The sequence below is a fragment of the Hibiscus syriacus genome, unplaced genomic scaffold (genome assembly GCF_006381635.1).
Source record: "Hibiscus syriacus cultivar Baekdansim isolate YM2019G1 unplaced genomic scaffold, ASM638163v2 tig00111841_pilon, whole genome shotgun sequence".
NCBI lineage: Eukaryota > Viridiplantae > Streptophyta > Magnoliopsida > Malvales > Malvaceae > Hibiscus > Hibiscus syriacus.
Genome location: NW_024063196.1, coordinates 2,219,000 through 2,237,093, shown reverse-complemented (window position 1 = coordinate 2,237,093; position 18,094 = coordinate 2,219,000). Strand labels below are relative to the sequence as shown.

General features: G+C 33.3%; 1 protein-coding gene across 1 annotated transcript; it reads right to left on the bottom strand.

Annotated features, from left to right (window-relative positions):
• Positions 1–1,141: 1,141 nt before the first annotated feature.
• On the bottom strand, positions 1,142–17,737 carry LOC120171984 (UDP-glucuronate 4-epimerase 5-like). The gene is made up of 3 exons (XM_039179573.1): positions 17,727–17,737; positions 15,968–15,972; positions 1,142–2,839 (listed from the first exon to the last, which is right to left on the bottom strand). The coding sequence occupies exon 3, from the start codon at positions 2,792–2,794 to the stop codon at positions 1,496–1,498; it is 1,299 nt and encodes a 432-aa protein (XP_039035504.1). The 5' UTR covers positions 2,795–2,839; positions 15,968–15,972; positions 17,727–17,737; the 3' UTR covers positions 1,142–1,495.
• Between the last annotated feature and the right edge of the window lie 357 nt (positions 17,738–18,094).

Sequence of the window (18,094 nt, the reverse complement as noted above, 5' to 3'; positions counted from 1 at the left end):
TTTTAGCGATTAAATTAAGGTTCCAATTGATTCCAAAGTTTATTTTATATTTTGTAGTAGTGTATATATCTCTTTGTTCATCTATTTTGGGGATTTGAAGGAAAAATTGTATAAAAAAAATTGTAATGGATGATTGCTAATAAAAAGATAAAATTGATTGTTTCAAATCCTTAACAGTTGCGAATACAAAGTGTGTGTTGTTGATAACTAAGAAAGATTTTGAATAAATATTACCTTGTAATCACCCTAAACTAAAAAACTATGATCGATTGATAAATGGACCCCTCCATTTCTTATGCGACCCCACATATGATCGAATGATATTTCACAATTCTTTTACACCATTTTAATCAGGCTTTCAACAATAGTCTGCAATGATAAGATAATTTTCAACATATAGATAGATGAATATACAACACAATGCCAATATTGGTTAGAACAATACAATGGATGCTATGTAAATGAAAAGAATTTGACCTGCAAGGCATGGATACTATAATGTATATCAGTAAGTCTTTTCACATTTAGAATATCAGCAGACCAAAACACGTACGATTTGATTCAACAAAGGAGAAGAAACAAATCTATTATGTTGAAGAAAAAACAAAAGGAGTAGATAGAGAGAGCTCCCGAGGATATATAAGCTGTTCCTAACCAAGTAAAAACACTTGAGATATATACTCAGACAGTTGAGTCCTGTAAACAAACATCTAGCAAATACTCTCTCGCAACAATCAGATTATTTTAAGCATTGCAAAAATTCAAACACCATGACTTTTACGCATTACAAAGATATAGCCTAGGCCTGCAATTCCGGGGAAGCCTAGCTGCACAGGTACTGCATAACCAACAGAGAAATCAAACATGTAGATTCAATTTATTGCTAAGCTAAAAAACTACAGCAACCTCATGGAGAAGCAAAAAATAGTGTTTTTTCCATACTTAAGCAGCATGCTATATAACTCGGGAATTAGGACAACATTCCAGAAGTCAAGTAAATGTTACTTTTACCTCAGATGAAATTCTGGTATAGAAACAGTAATAATAAAAGAGGCAGAACAAGCATAACATCATCCATCTTCAAGACCTGCCATCAAAAACAGGGCAGGCAAAAACCAGGGGAACTCAGAGACAATATCAGTTAAAAGCACTTGCGGCAGATGCAAAATTATTGAAATAACTGTACGTTGAGTAAATAATAACCAGCAATCACAACATTTTTTTGATCCATCAGTCATGAACTGTACAATGCTTAAACTGCTAAAAGAACCTTCCTAGAAAGAAGGAAGAAACATGTGGCATAACAACTAAAATGCTGCTAGCGTCCAAGAGAAAATGCCCACTCGACATGTAAAGTAGTTCCTCTCGGAATGCTACCCCCACTTGCATGATTATATCAAGCATACAATGAACTATATATGCTGGATAAACCACAAAATGGACACAATAAAAGTAATCCAAATGAACAAAAAGGAAAAAGAAAGATTGAGAAAGTTCACCAAGAGCTCTTCTTCTTTGACCCCGAATAAAAACTGAGGTACCATTTCACAAACTTCTTCAACCCTGCCTCCAAATCAGTTGTGGGCTTATAACCAAGCTCCTTCATCGCTAAGGTAATATTGGCGTGTGTAAACTCCACATCACCATTTCTTGGCAATGGCACAACTTTCTTCTTAACTTTCACCTTTAAAAGCTTCTCCAATATACTAACAAGCCTACTCACAGGTACAGGCGAAGTATTCCCCAAATTAAAAATCCTGAACTGTGCTGGTTCTCTCTTCTTTCCCCCACCCCCCGTACTCTTCTTTGCTGTATCCAACGCTCCCAAACATCCTTTCACTATATCATCTATATAAGTAAAATCTCTAGCCACACTACCCTTATCTGGCGATTCATACACATCGATCGTTTTACCCTTCATTATATCTCTAGTAAAAAAGAAATACGCCATATCAGGCCGACCCCATGGACCATAAACCGTGAAAAATCGCAATCCAGTTATTGAAAGTCCATAAATATGATTATATGTATGTGCAATTTCCTCACCAGCTTTCTTTGTAGCAGCATATAAACTAGCAGGTTGATCAGTTCTATCTTTCTCTGAAAATGGTACCTTAGAATTCAACCCGTAGACAGAACTCGAAGATGCCCAGATAATCGCCGGTTGAGGGTTGACCGATTTCAAAACTTCCAGTAAGTTCACAAATCCAGCAATGTTGCTATGAATATAAGATCCTGGACTTTGCATAGCGTAACGAACACCTGCCTGTGCTGCTAAATGCATAACGTGAGTGAACACGACGGCATCGAAGAGTTGTTGAAGAAGACCCCGGTCGTTGATGTCGCCTTCGACAATAAAAACCCCAGCCTTTTCAAGGATTTTTTCGCGTGCCCTTTTCAGGGTTGGATCGTAATAATGGTTAAAGTTGTCGAGGCCGAGGACACCGTCTCCACGACGTTTAAGAGCTAGGGATACATGGCTACCGACAAAGCCAGCGGCGCCTGTCACAAGAACGGTATGGCCGGTGGTGGAGCGAGGACGGGCCGATTTGCGGATTACTTTGTGGGAAAGAGAGACTGGGGTGTGTTGGGTCCCAGTAGAGAGGTGGCGGCGCGTTGATGGTGTGGAGGATGGGGAGGAAAGTAGGAGGAAAATAAGGAGGACAGAAAGGAAAACGGTGGAATAAAGAGTTAGTTTGGAAAGGGAGGAGGATGCGGCGGAGGAGTGGAAGCGGAAAGCTTTGTCGGGTTTGTGTTTACCAGGAGTGGAAGGAATGTTGTCAAGGTGTGACATTTGGAACAAGAAAAGATTGGATTTTCGGAATTAGGGATTCAGATTTGGAGATGGGAAGGGTAATATTTTGGTGGTGACGGCGGCGGTGGAGGAGGAGACTTGGAGAGGTTCCGTAAGAAGGTTGAAGACTAGTGATAATTTTCAAAGAATGGGGGTTTATTAATAAGGGTTTGGTTGGAGGGTAGTGAAAGAGGGGACACTCACGTGCGCTAATATTAATATACAATTAAAAAAAAATGTTATTAGTTTTATTGTTGTTTAAATGATAAAACCTATAAAAAATAATCGAAAATATTATTATGGGCTATCAATTTTGTTATTATTGGACGTTTTATCAAATTTTAGTAAAAAATGACCGGAAATATTATTAGGCGCTATCAATTTTATTATTATTGGGCATTTTTACCAAAAATGTAAAAAAATAATGCTTTAGGTAAAAATAATAATATTTTAGGTAATTTTTTTATCGATTTTATTATTTAAACAATAACAAAATCGATAGCGCCTTATTTTAGACTTATATTAAAGAGACACACTATAGAACTTCCCGGAGAGCCTTATTTTAGCCTTATATTAAGGTGACGCACTGTAAATTTTCCAGGAGACTTATTTTAGGTGTTGTTCTGGGTAACTAATTGGGGAATAATATTTTTAGAGGGAAATTATAAACTATTTACAATAGAAAGGTAAGAGAATATAAATATAATTGTTTTAATATTTTCAGGATAAGCTTTATCAAATTTAACTGAATTTAAATTTTATTTTTTTGTAGGTTACGAAAATTCATATATTTCAAGTTTTATTTGTACATGATAGTCTGATAGGTAATTGTACAAATTTTGAAAGGAGATATTTAGGGAACTTCTGATGTGCGGCGCCTAAAAACGGATAAAAAATGGTGTGACTGGTTAAAGAAATGACCGATTAAAATTTAGACCGGTTATGTTATATCATTTAACCGGAAATATTATCAAGCACAATAACATATTAGGTAGCGCTTATATAATGTAATAAGTAGCGCTTATATAATAAAATAGACATTTAACCGGAAATATTATCAAGTACAATAACATATTAGGTAGCGCTTCTATAATGTAATAGGTAGCGCTTATATTGACCTATTTTTTCATAACACCGATAAATTTCAACCGGTTACATTGTAAATTGACATATTACATTATAATTATCGGTTTCGATGTTTTTGGGATCGATACAATTTTAAATATATCGACACTTTATGCGTGCACCTGTTTGTACTTTCATTTTGGAAAAAAATATCGACACATATTTAAAGAGTGTTGATACATGATGTAGACATATTTGCTAATTAACCGGTATATTTTTACCGGTTATATTGTAACCTGTTAATAATTATCGATTTAAATGTATTGGGATCGATACTTTTTATAAATGTATCGACAGTTTATGCGTACACCTCGTCTGGACAAATGTATCGACACAAATTTAAAAGTGTCGATACTTTATGTTAACCTATTCTCTCATTAACCCGGTATATTTCTACCGCTTACATTGTGAATGTATCGACACTTTATGCGTGCCTGTCGTTTGGCCATTCATTCTAGACAATAAGTATCGACACAAATTATAATAGTATCGATACATTATGTTGACCTGTTTTATAATTAACCGGTATATGTATACTGGTTACATTGTTAATTTACCTATTACATTATAATTATTTGTTTCAATGTTTTTGGGATCAATACTTTTGGAAAATGTATCGACACATATGTTTACATATGTATCGAAACAAATCTTTGTGTTTACTAATTTTGTCATTAAAAAGATATATTTTTACCACCTACATTGTAATTTTACCTATTACTTTAAAGTTATTGAATGTTGTAGTTATTGTACATACCTGAATATGTCCTGCAAATTTAATGTTGTACCCGCCCTTCAACTACCACTACCAATACCACATCCTATTGAAAGCACCACTGAAACATGTTGTTCAATGAACCTTTACTTACATCTCCATCAACTCCTGTTGGGACCACTGAAATTGCACAACAAAATTTTTACCATAGATCATACTGATGCAGACAATGTTAAGCCAACCGATGAATGCCATGAAGTACATAATGTTGATGAATATGACATATTGGTTAGTAAGCTCTTCTCTTCACGTGATCAAGCTTCAGTGATTTAATTGCGTTCGACACAACGTACAAAGATAATTTGTATGGTCGACCAATTATGCCTATTGTCGATGTCAATCATCACCATAACACAATTGTGTTTACTACTGCCATAATCGCTGATGAGACATCCCAATCTTTCGAGTGGGTGCTACATAATTTTTTAGAAGCCATGATGAACAAATCACCTATTTCAGTTGTCATCGATGGGGATAGGGCAATGCAGAGGGTATCAAATCTATTATCCCTAATGCTAAGCACATATTATGTTCTTGGCATTTTTCTCACAATGCACAAGATAACATTGGTGACCTAAAATTTACAGCAGCATTCTCAAAATGCATGGCTTCCTGGTGGATAACCGACGAATTTGATATTCAATGGCGTTCAATTGTTTCAGAATTCAACGTCGAAAAGCATCCATGGGTGATTGAGAAGGAAAATACTCGGCACTTATGGGCACAACCATATCTAACCGGTCATTTCTTTGCTAATATTCGCTCAATACAAAGGTGTGAGTCTATGAATGCTTCACTCGCAATTGCACTAAAACACAAGAAGACTTATTTAGATGTTGTTCGTGCAATTGAAGATGGAATTAGTAGAATGCGTCTGAACGAGTTGAAAGTGGATTACTTAAGTTCCCAGACGAAGCCTTTCTAGATCACAAAACTAGTTGAATTTGAAAGTCATAATTCTGAGATTTTTACGCGTGAATCTTTTCATGCGTTCTAAGAAGAACTTCAACGGGAGACATTGTACCAGATTCAGGAAGAGATTCAGTCCTTATCAGATGAATGTCAATATTTTTATTTGAAAAAGTACAAAGAAAAAAATAGGACATTTGAAATTAGTTTTGATTCTCGTACGAAAACCCTAAATTGCTCATACAAAAAATTCAAGATCGTTTGACTTCCATGTCACCATCAACTTCACGTTTTGAAGCACTTGGATTACACATATTTACACAGGTCTTTGATTCAAAGTAGGTGGACTAAGGATGCGAAGGCTTCTGCACCCAGTTTTGTTGATTTGAATGTGCCTCCAAAAATAATGCAAATGGCAAGGTTTGCTTCTCTACGTGCAACAGCAAGTATGTTATGCTATGTTGCATCAAAGACAGACGCGTCTTTCAAAACCTCAAGAGATGAGATGAAAAGACTAACAGAAGAATTTGAGAACTCATTTGGTTTGAATGATTCGGTCAATTGGAGTAGTGTATTAAACAACGTTCGCGACCCTCAACGAAAACAACGCAAGCGAAAAGAAGTAACAAAGAACAAGGTCAAGAAGAAAATTAGGCAATGTGGGTTCTGCAACAGTGAGAGACATAATAAACTAACATGTCCTCAAGTCAAGCTGGGTTTGAATACAAGCACGCAATCTACTTCAACTGATTTTTTTGAAGACGGAATGGAATAGTTATTCAGTCCAGCACATGATGTTAGAGACATTTGGAATAATACATAGAACGATCTCCATATATCATAAGTATCAACATGACTCATACTGTGTATAAGAAACATGTACAACAACCTATTATTATTGCTAACGTTTCTCATCTTATACATAATTACATTCACATTCAAATTGTCAGTACGTTAAGTATTGTAAACCACAACATTTAATCTACGACTTTTAATAATTTAACCGTAAACTTATTTTTAATTCCACTTACAAAATCACTAGTTGCCCCTCTAGAACCGATCGTTTCCATCCGCTATCAACTTCAGATTATCCAGGTTAATCATGTTGGCTGCATAGCCAATAAAACCTGGGGGTCCAAATGGTCAGCTAGGAATTGGTAAGGCAAGCTTCATTTGGGGGTTTAGGGACTGAATCCCTCCAACGTAAGGAGTTCATGTTTGAAGATTACAACTATATTTGTATAAAATTAAAAATAATTCTTCAACAACTGAATACAACTATTTAATGTAATGTTCAATCATGTACTCCTTACTTTGTAGGGATTCAATCCCTAAACCCTCAAAAGAAGTTTATCTTACCAATTTCTATCTTACCATTTAGACCCTGAAAGGGTGTTTTATTGGCTATGCACTCAACATGATTATGAGCTTCCTTCATCATTTTGCATTCAGTCAGACTGTAGAGATTTGAAATTTGTAATCAATTAAAAGTTCTTAAAAACTTGAATCCAATTACCATTTCAAGAACAATTACATGAATACATTGATACTTACTGGTCGCTTTCGATTTTCTTTAATATTGATACATTGGGGCTCCATTTAAAGGTCATCGCCGTCGGAGTGGAAGAGTTATCTACCTTTAGGGTTTTTCAATTTGAGTTTTGTATATAAATAATGAAGGGAAAAAAACACGCGTAATTTTAAAAAGTATCGACACGAATTTAAAAAGTGTCGACACATTATGTTGACCTATTTTCTATTAACATCGGTAAATTTCAACCGGTTACATTGTAAATTGACCTATTACATTATAATTTCCGATCTCGATGTATTTGGGGTCGATACTTTTTATAAATGTATGTATTTGGGGTCGATACTTTTTATAAATGTATCGAAACTTTATACGTGGACATCAGTTGGCATTCATTATGGACATAAAGTATCGACACAAATGTACAAAGTATTGCTACATTATATAGACCTATTTGCTCATAAAACCGATAAATTTAAACCGGTTACATTGTAAAGTGACCTATTACATTATAATTTTTGGTCTTGATGTATTTGGGGTCGATACTTTTAATAAATATATCGACACTTTAAGCGTGCACATAGTTTGGGAATTCATTATGGATAAAAAGTATCGACACAAATAAATAAAGTGTCGATACATTATTTTGACCTATTTTCTCATAAAACCGGTAAATTTAAACCGGTTACATTGTAAAGTGACCTATTACATTATAATTATAGGTTTCAATGTATTTGGGATCAACACATGTTATAAATGTATCGACACTTTTTTGTGCACTTGGTTTGGAAAATACATTCTGGACAAAAAGTATCGACACTTGTTGGATTTGTGTCGATAATTTATGTATACATGTTTTCTCATAAACCGGTATATTTAGACCGCTTAAATTTTTATTTTACCAATTACATTATAATTATGAGTTTCCAAGTTTTTGGGATCGACACTTGTTATAAATGTATCGATACTTTGTTGTGCATTTGGTTTTTAAAATACACTCTGGACAAAAAGTATCGACACTTGTTGGATTTGTGTCGATACTTTATGTATACATGTTTTCTCATAAACCAATATATTTAGACTGGTTACATTTTTATTTTACCTATTATATTATAATTATGGGTTTCGATGTTTTTGGGATCGACACTTGTTATAAATGTATCGACACTTTGTTGTGCACTTGGTTTTTCAAATACACTCTGGACAAAAAATATCGACACTTGTTGGATTTGTGTCGATACTTTATGTATACTTGTTTTCTCAAAAACTGGTATATTTAGGCCGGTTACATTGTTATTTTACCTATTACATTATATCTATGTGTTTCGATGTTTTTAGTATCGAAACTTGTTATAAATGTATCGACACTTTGTCATGCACTTGGTTTGGAAAATACTGGAGAAAAAATATCGACACTTGTTGGATTTGTGTCGATACTTTATGTATACCTTTTTTCTCAAAAACCGGTATATTTAGGCCTGTTACATTGTTATTTTACCTATTACATTATATATATGTGTTTCGATGTTTTTAGTATCGACACTTGTTATAAATGTATCGACACTTTTTTCGTGCACTTGGTTTGGAAAAACATTATGGACAACATGTATCGACACGAATGAATAAAACAAATTCATTATGCACATTATCACTAGTGTTGATATTTGAAAAAGGTAAGTTGTTACCTTAGAAATAGAATTTGATGTTTTCTCCCGATGCATCCATTGAGTAAGTTATTTTTTGGATGGATGGAATTTCGGTTTAGAGCTAATATTTATAGTGAAGCCGAAATTTACATTTAAATTCAAACTCAAATTGAAATTTAAATTCAAACTCTAATTATAAATGAAATGAAAATGAAATGCCATGTTAAATTGAACATGGAAATTGCATAATTGATTCATACTGTTCCATTACCATACATTATGAACCATAAAGCCGGTAAAAGACAATATTGATTCAGTACAAAGCTGAGTTGTGAGTTGATGGGGTTGTCACACTTGTCACATGGAAGAGATGGATAGACCCATCCGAATGGAATATTTACTGTATAAGTCACATGTTATAATGTAATATTCATATTAAAAGACACAGTTACTGTGTTATATGATTTAGTTTCTTTGAATGTAATGAAAATATACACAGAATATAATCAAACAAAAACATACATACACAACAAATTTATATATAACAATGTTCAAATAATGTACCTACAACGAAATTAATCCGATGGAAAAGGGTTATCGCTAATGAAATCCGGAACATTAGGCGCCTTCAACAAATTTTCCAAATACTCGCGTATTTTACCACTTTTTTATGAGGACATAAATAAATAATTTCAATTATCAAACTAATCAAGTGGAATTTTACTAACAAGAAACTAAATGAGCATAATCAGGAATAAATTTGTGTCATACTTAGAGCATCGTCGTCTGAATGGGAAGCAGCGTCGAAAGAATGTGGACATATGTAATTGTTTATCTAATAAAAAACATAAATTGTTAATCAATCAATCTATGAACAACTGTTTAACTATGAAAATATGGCATGAATGTAACTTACCAGATTATGAATCATTTTTCGTGGTGAATCATCGACCAACAGTGTATTTAGGGCGTTAAAATCAGTAAACTCGTTCCAAACATCATTGAGATCTTTATAGTAGGTAAACTTATCTTCTATTTTGCACTTACTTTGATCTTGTTTACAAACAGTCGAACATAAATATGTAGGAATCTTAGACAAATTAAAGTTAGCAAAGTGTAATGACAATCATCTTACCCAAACAAATAGAAAGTGGTCAGAGAACAAACGTAGTTTATCAAGTACACGTTCATGTTATGCCTGAGATTGTAATCAAGTTTGAATGTTAACATTTAATTTTATATTAATGATTTTGGCTATAGTAATTTGAGTTGCTCAATAGTTTTAACCCCATCTTGGATGACCAAATGGCAACAATAAAATTCTGTAAACAAAATTACATAAATTCATATAATCCATTTCTGAGGATAACATCTGCAACATGAAGAAAATGAGATTAAAGTTGTACGCTTATATGTTAAAATAATGGATACAAATTAACAGAATTGAAACCTTCTGGATGTAGGGCGTTAAAATCAGTAAACTCGTTCCAAACATCATTGAGATCTTTACAGTAGGTAAACTTATCTTCTGTTTTGCACTTACTTTGATCCTGTTTACAAACAGTTGAACATAAATATGTAGGAATCTTAGACAAATTAAAGTTAGCAAAGTGTAATGACAATCATCTTACCCAAACGAATAGATAGTGGTCAGAGAACAAACGTAGTTTATTAAGTACACGTTCATGTTATGCTTGATATTGTAATCAAGTTTGAATGTTAATATTTAATTGTATATTAACGATTTTGGCTATAGTAATTTGAATTGCTCAATAGTTCTAACCTCATCTTGGATGACCAAATGGCAACAACAAAATTCTGTAAACAAAATTGCATAAATTCATATAATCCATTTCTGAGGATAACATCTGCAACATGAAGAAAATGAGGTTAAAGTTGTACGCTTATATGTTAAAATAATGGATACAAACTAACAGAATTGAAACCTTCTGGATGTCTTGGGATGTAGGCAAAGACACCATTGACATAAAAAATTACTAGTTTTCTTGCAGGCGGCATTGCAGACACGATATACTTGTTTGGATCATCATCATCATCTTCATCTTCATCGTCATCTTCATTGACCGCTTGGTTGTCCACATCTGTTAAAAGAAAATAAAATAAATTTTAGAACGTGTAAATGTTTAGAAACATAAATAATTAATTACCTAACTCGTTTGATGTCGTTGCCGTAATTCATCATACAACATGGAGACTTCATCGCGTAATGATGAAATATCGGCTCGCATTCCGCTCACAAGGGAATCAATATGCTCCCGAAAATTGACCATGTATTTCATCACTATCGTAATTGTGACATCCTGTCCAACTTGAGCTTCTAAAGCTTCTGGAGCTTCATTGCGTCTCCCATTGGTTGGTCGTCTTCATTGTCCTCCCTCTCTAGATCTAATTCGACATCCTTGACATGCTTCCAAATGACTTTTTCAACAAAATCATATCCCTGTTTTTTAATAAATAACATGTCAATCTTGCGGGTTAATCAAATAGGGGAGTCAAACAAAAAATAAACTTCTTTCTTATTCAACAGATGGGTGATGACACATCCATATGGTAGTGAAGTTGAAATTGATGTTCCCTTTGTGACTATATATACAATTGTATCAAAAATTAGTTTAACAATGTTTGGAGCCGTTTTGGGTTTGGATTTATACTTTGCTATCCACCAATAATCATTGTCTCGAATCATTGAATGTTTTCCCCCACTAGGCCGAATAAACCGAGTCAGCATTTTGTGAAACACTCTCGACTCTAGATCTAGGTGAATTGGGCTATTTCTAGCAACCCGTTTAATTGCAGACTAATCTACATCATTTTTATCTGAATCTCATTTATTCGCTACACCTAAACCCTTCGCAATAGTTTCCGGAGATATATATATATATCCTTCCCCATGACATGGGTATTAATTCCTATTATATTACTCTTATTAGGCTCATACACGAAGGAAACATTGTTGTAGAATACTCTAACTAGGTTGGGGTAATATTTTGGTTCTACACCAAGGAATTCAAGCCAACCCCAAGATGTAAACGTAGATTTAAAACTAAAATCATATTTTTCATTAAACAAGGAACCCAAGTCAATGAGACGTTCGGGACGAATCTTCCTTACTTTAAAACTCTTTTGCCATCTTTCTTTCTCCGCATCGGATCTAAATTTGTCAGTTTCGAACAACCTGATTTCCTCATAAGGGGCGATCGTTTGAGAATGAGGTTGTGGTTGAGAAGAGCTGGGTTGGGAACAGGTGGGTTGAGAAGAGCTTTGAGAAAGACCCCGCTTCTGACACTGACGTTTTGGAGCCATTTTGGGTGTGGATGTTGTTACATTGGAACAAAAACACATTAAGGAAAAAAAAGACCAATCTGCAAATCAAACAAACTCTAATTTATGGCAAAATATCGACAAATCTACCTGAATATCTTATCGTAACAGTTATGAACGTTGGTATTCGTCGGAGTCGATGAGTTCTCTTCTGCTTTTAGGTTTAGGGTTTTTCGATTTGGAGTTTGTATCATATAAATAATGAATGAAAAAAAACGAGTAATTTAAAAAGGTATCGACACAAGTTAATAATGTGTCAATATATTATGGTGACCTGTTTTCAAATTAAACCGGTATATTTATACCGGTTACATTGCAAAATGACCTATTACATTAAAATTTTGGGTTTTGATGTTATTAGGATCGATACTTGTTATAAATGTATCGACACCTTTTCCTGCACTTGGTTTTTAAAATACACTCTGGACAAAAAGTATCGACACTTGTTAGATTTGTGTTGATACTTTATGTATACCTGTTTTCTCATAAACCGGTATATTTAGACCAGTTACATTGTTAATTTACCTATTACATTATAATTATGGGTTTCTATGTTTTTGGGATCGACACTTGTTATAAATGTATCGATACTTTTCAGTGCACTTGGTTTAGAAATATATTCTGGACGAAAAGTATCGACACTTGTTTTATTTGTGTCGATACTTTTTGAACAACAGTTTTCTCAAAAACCAGTATATTTAGACCGGTTACATTGTTAATTTACCTATTACGTTATAATTATGGGTTTCGATGTTTTTGGGATTGATACTTGTTGAGTTAATCGATCGATAGAATCGACCAAGAGGGGGGTGAATTGGTAATAAAAATTTTGGTGGAAGCTTTTGCAGAAAATTGAAAGTAATTGCACAACGATTTACAATGGTTCGACTTTCTCAACCAAAGTCTACGTCCACTACCTTAGCTATCCACACTAAGGATTTTCCAACAAATTCACTAATTTGTTCTTTCTTTTGAGGCCAAAGATATAACCTTACAACTCCCTCAAGAATATACCCCAATTCTTGAGAACACTCTTTTCTCAAAGAGAAGATTACAAATTTGCAAACTTACAAGAAAAACCTCACAAGGCAAATATGTTTGCATAATTCTAGAACAAAGAAATAACACTCAAGAATAAATACAATTGAGAATAATAAGTGTTCTTGAAAACAAAATGAATATTGAATGAAAAATAGGCTTGAAAAGCTCAAACTTGAGGTTTGATGCTTTCTCTTTGATTCTCTCTTGATTCTAGTTGCTTGATGTTTCTTGTTTTTGATCAATGGCTTCTAAGCTTGTTTAAATACACGTTCAAATGATTCTGAACATTGGGGATGATTAGTGGAGTCATTATAGCCGTTTAAGTGTGAAAACAATTAATAAAATCAGTTGGGAGCGTCAGTGCATCTATGCATACCCATGGTGTATCGGTGCATCAGTGTAAAATTCAAATATTTTGACCGTTGGACTCTCAGTGCATCGGTGCACTAAGAGTGCATCGATGCATGAAATGCATTCAATGTTTTGAAATAGCCTGAGTGCATCGATGCATGGTATTGTGCATCGATGCATCAAATGCACTGAGTGCATTGATGCATGGTATGTGCATCGATGCATAAAATGCATTCGATGTTCATTTAATTCCATGGTGCATCGATGCATGGATTGGTGCATCAGTGCATCATTTTGAAAATTTGATTTTAGGTTTAATTTTGGTTCAAAATACTTTCTGAAAATTGTTTCAAAAATAGTTTAAGTACAAATCACAATTTTACACATTTAGTAAGGATTAAAATTGATCTTGAAAGACTTCGAGTAATAATTTGATATTCGATTAATTGAATCGAATATACTTTAGAAAATCATTTGTAAAATCTTAAAATTTATTTAAACTTAGTTATATCGAAATATCAAAATGTTTTCAACAATACTTGTTATAAATGTATCGACACTTTTATGTGCACTTGGTTTAGAAATACATTCTGGACCAAAAGTATCAACACTTGTTTTATTTGTGTCGATACTTTTTGTACACCTTTTTTTCTCAAAAATCGGTATATTTAGACCGGTTACATTGCTAATTTACCTATTACATTATAATTATGGGTTTCGATGTTTTTGGGATCGATACTTATTAAAAATGTATCAACACTTTTTGTGCACTTTGATTTGAAATATATTCTGGACCAAAAGTATCGACACTTGTTTTATTTGTGTCAATACTTTTTGTACACCTGTTTTCTCAAAAACTGGTATATTTAGACCGGTTACATTGTTAATTTACCTATTACATTATAATTATGGGTTTCGATGTTTTTGGGATCGACACTTGTTATAAATGTATCGACACTTTTTAGTGCACTTGGTTTAGAAATATATTATGGACCAAAAGTATCAACACTTGTTTTATTTATGTCGATACTTTTTGTATACTTGTTTTCTCAAAAACCGGTATATTTAGACCGGTTACTTTATTAATTTACCTATTACATTATAATTATGGGTTTTGATGTTTTTGGGATTGATACTTGTTATAAATGTATCGACAATTTTCCGTGCACTTGGTTTAGAAATACATTTTGGACCAAAAGTATCAATACTTGTTTTATTTGTGTCGATACTTTTTGTACACCTTTTTTCTCAAAAACCGGTATATTTAGACTGGTTACATTGCTAATTTACCTATTACATTATAATTATGGGTTTTGATGTTTTTGGGATCGATACTTGTTATAAATGTATCGACACTTTTTGTTCACTTGGTATAGAAATACATTCTGGACAAAAAGTATGGACACTTGTTTTATTTGTGTCGATACTTTTTGTACACCTGTTTTCTCAAAAACTGGTGTATTTAGACCGGTTACATTGTTAATTTACATATTGCATTATAATTATGGGTTTCGATGTTTTTGGGATCGACACTTGTTATAAATGTATCGACACTTTTTAGTGAACTTGGTTTTGAAATACATTCTGGACCAAAAATATCAATACTTGTTTTATTTGTGTTGATATTTTTTGTACACTTGTTTTCTCAAAAATCGGTATATTTAGACTGGTTACATTGTTAATTTACCTATTACATTATAATTATGGGTTTCGATGTTTTTGGGATCGACACTTGTTATAAATGTATCGACACTCTTTAGTGCACTTGGTTTTGAAAATACATTCTGGACCAAAAGTATCGACACTTGTTTTATTTGTGTCGATATTTTTTGTACACCTGTTTTCTCAAAACCGGTATATTTAGACCGGTTACATTGTTAATTTACCTATTACATTTTAATTATGGGTTTCGATATTTTTGGGATCGATATTTGTTATAAATATATCGACACATAAGTTTACCTATTCTCTCATTAAACCGGTATATTTTACCTATTAAGTTTGGGAATCATACTTGGACAAAATGTTGGAATCAAATCTTTGTGTTTATTAATTTTTTCATTATTATATTCTATTTTTACCACCTACATTGTAAATTTACCTATTACTTTAAAGTTATTGCATTTTGTAGTTATTGAACATACCTAAATATGGAATGACCATTTAGTCCCACATATTATGACAATTATGTTAGTGACATTTGGAATAATGCAGACAACGATCTGTATATATCGCAACTATCAGTATGGTATGTGCATTGATGCATAAAATGCATTCGATGTTCATTTAATTCCATGGTGCATCAATGCATGGATTGGTGCATCGGTGCATCACTTTGAAAATTTGATTTTAGGCTTGATTTTGGTTCAAAATACTTTGTGAAAATTGTTTCAAAAATAGTTTAAGTACAAATCACAATTTTACACATTTAGTAAGGATTAAAATTGATCTTGAAAGACTTGGATTAATAATTTGATATTTGATTAATTGAATCGAATATACTTTAGAAAATCATTTGTAAAATCTTAAAATTCATTTAAACTTAGTTTGTTATATCGAAATATCAAAATGTTTTCAACAATCTCCCCCTTTTTGATATAACAAAACCTCTTGAGTAATTTTAAGATTTTCTTTGAAAAATAAGTTTTTTAATCAATTTTGAAATTACTCCCCCTTACTATAACACTTATCCCCTTTAAAACTTTTAACACTTAACACTTCTCCCCTTTTTGTTAAATCAAAAAGATTCAAAAACTGAGTAAAAGAAAGCTTTGAAAAAATAGCCAACTGATTAAACATTTTAATAGAATATAGCTGAAGCTTCTAAGATCAAAGATCAAAGATCAAAAGAGTGGTTAGCCATTAGTGTTCATAATCAATATTCAAGTGAAATGGTAAATTGGTCATATTTCAACTAAAAAGTAAATGATGCATATATTGAAACAAACCAAAATAAATATGAAATAAAAGTTCAAATATCCATCAAACAAACATCCAACAATCAAAGAAAGACAACCCAAACTGTTTTAACAATTTAAATTCAAGTTCAAACCCAAAAACAATCAAAGCAAGATAAGTCTATTCATCCATCGAAGGATCGGGAGGAGGAGAAGGGTAACGAGCTCTCATCTCAAGCGTGAGTGCATCCAAACGATCATTCATATCTTGTTGTCGAGCTCCCAAGAAAGAGAGCTGGGACTCAATGAATGTGAAGCGCGAATCCATGGACGCATACCGTAAATCAAATGTCTCCAAAAATGAACGAAAATATGAAGGCATTTGATCTTCTTATGAAGATGGTTCCGGTGCAGGCTCATCATCGGGTACGTGATCATCGATGTCTTGCATAAGATGTTGAAATTCAGGATCATCGTCAGTAGCCAGAGCCGGAGGAGGAGTAGGAGCACGAGAGGAGCTAAGAGCAGCTCGTGATGAACTAGCTCCCGGAGTTTGTTTATCGGGTTTAAAAGCCCATAAACCAGTTACCTCATTCGATTTCTAATCTGATTTCTTCAAGGATGTGATATTGATAGGTTTTGAAGTGGTATAGGATTGTCAAGGGAGACATCTAGACCCAGTTTGATAAAGAGATTACTTAGAAGACAACCATAAACTAAGGTTTTGACATGTTTGGACGGGATAATGTTTATGGTATCGATAAGCTCGCTGAACACAATATGTGGAAAATTTATTTTCTTCTTATTCTTTATACAGTGCATCTACCATAAATCTCTAATACGTAGTGTGGAGTACCTACCTGCTGATGGTTGAAACCACCATGAGATCATGAAATGAAGAAAACGATCGTGATGAGATCGAAGGGTACTAACACTACCGTTTGGGAGATATGGATAATCCACAGTTTCTTTTTCGTCAAAGACACCATCGTCATCTAACCCAAATTTTGAAGCTATAGTCTCGGGGTCAATATTAATATATTGGCCTAAAAGATAGGATCTAATTCCTATAGTTCCACATTGAGTTTCGTTTTGAATACAGACCGCATTAGAATAGAAAATGCAGACTAATTGATGAAAGATGACATGTTTAAGAGAGAACAGTTTATCAAACTTCCATGTTCTAAGAATCGGGAGGTATTCAAATTTAAAGTCTATCATGGCTTATAGAGATGGAATACGTTCTTCCCTAATTTTATAAGATTGGAAAGAATTCATATACCTATGGTACAATTCTTCTCTCTGACGTTCAGACATATTAAAGCAAGATCCTAATAGGCTATTAGGAGGTTGAGGAACGGGAGGACGGTTTTGGTTTGACCGACTCAAAGATGACCTAGGTCGTTTAGGGTTTGACATGATTAAAAGAAATCGAAATAAGGAATATCACCTGCAATTTGAAACACTTGTATGCACAATCAATCCCAAAACTCAATTGAGTCCTCAATAATTCAAGGTTCTCTAAACCATATCCTAATGGACATGTTTTGAAAACTATTTAATAATATTTGATAATCATAATATAGTTTTCATGAAAACAACATAATTAAATAAAAAAATATTACTAATTTTTGAAATCATAATAATTTTTTTAAGTTCGAAATTCAAAGAAAAATCTTGAAA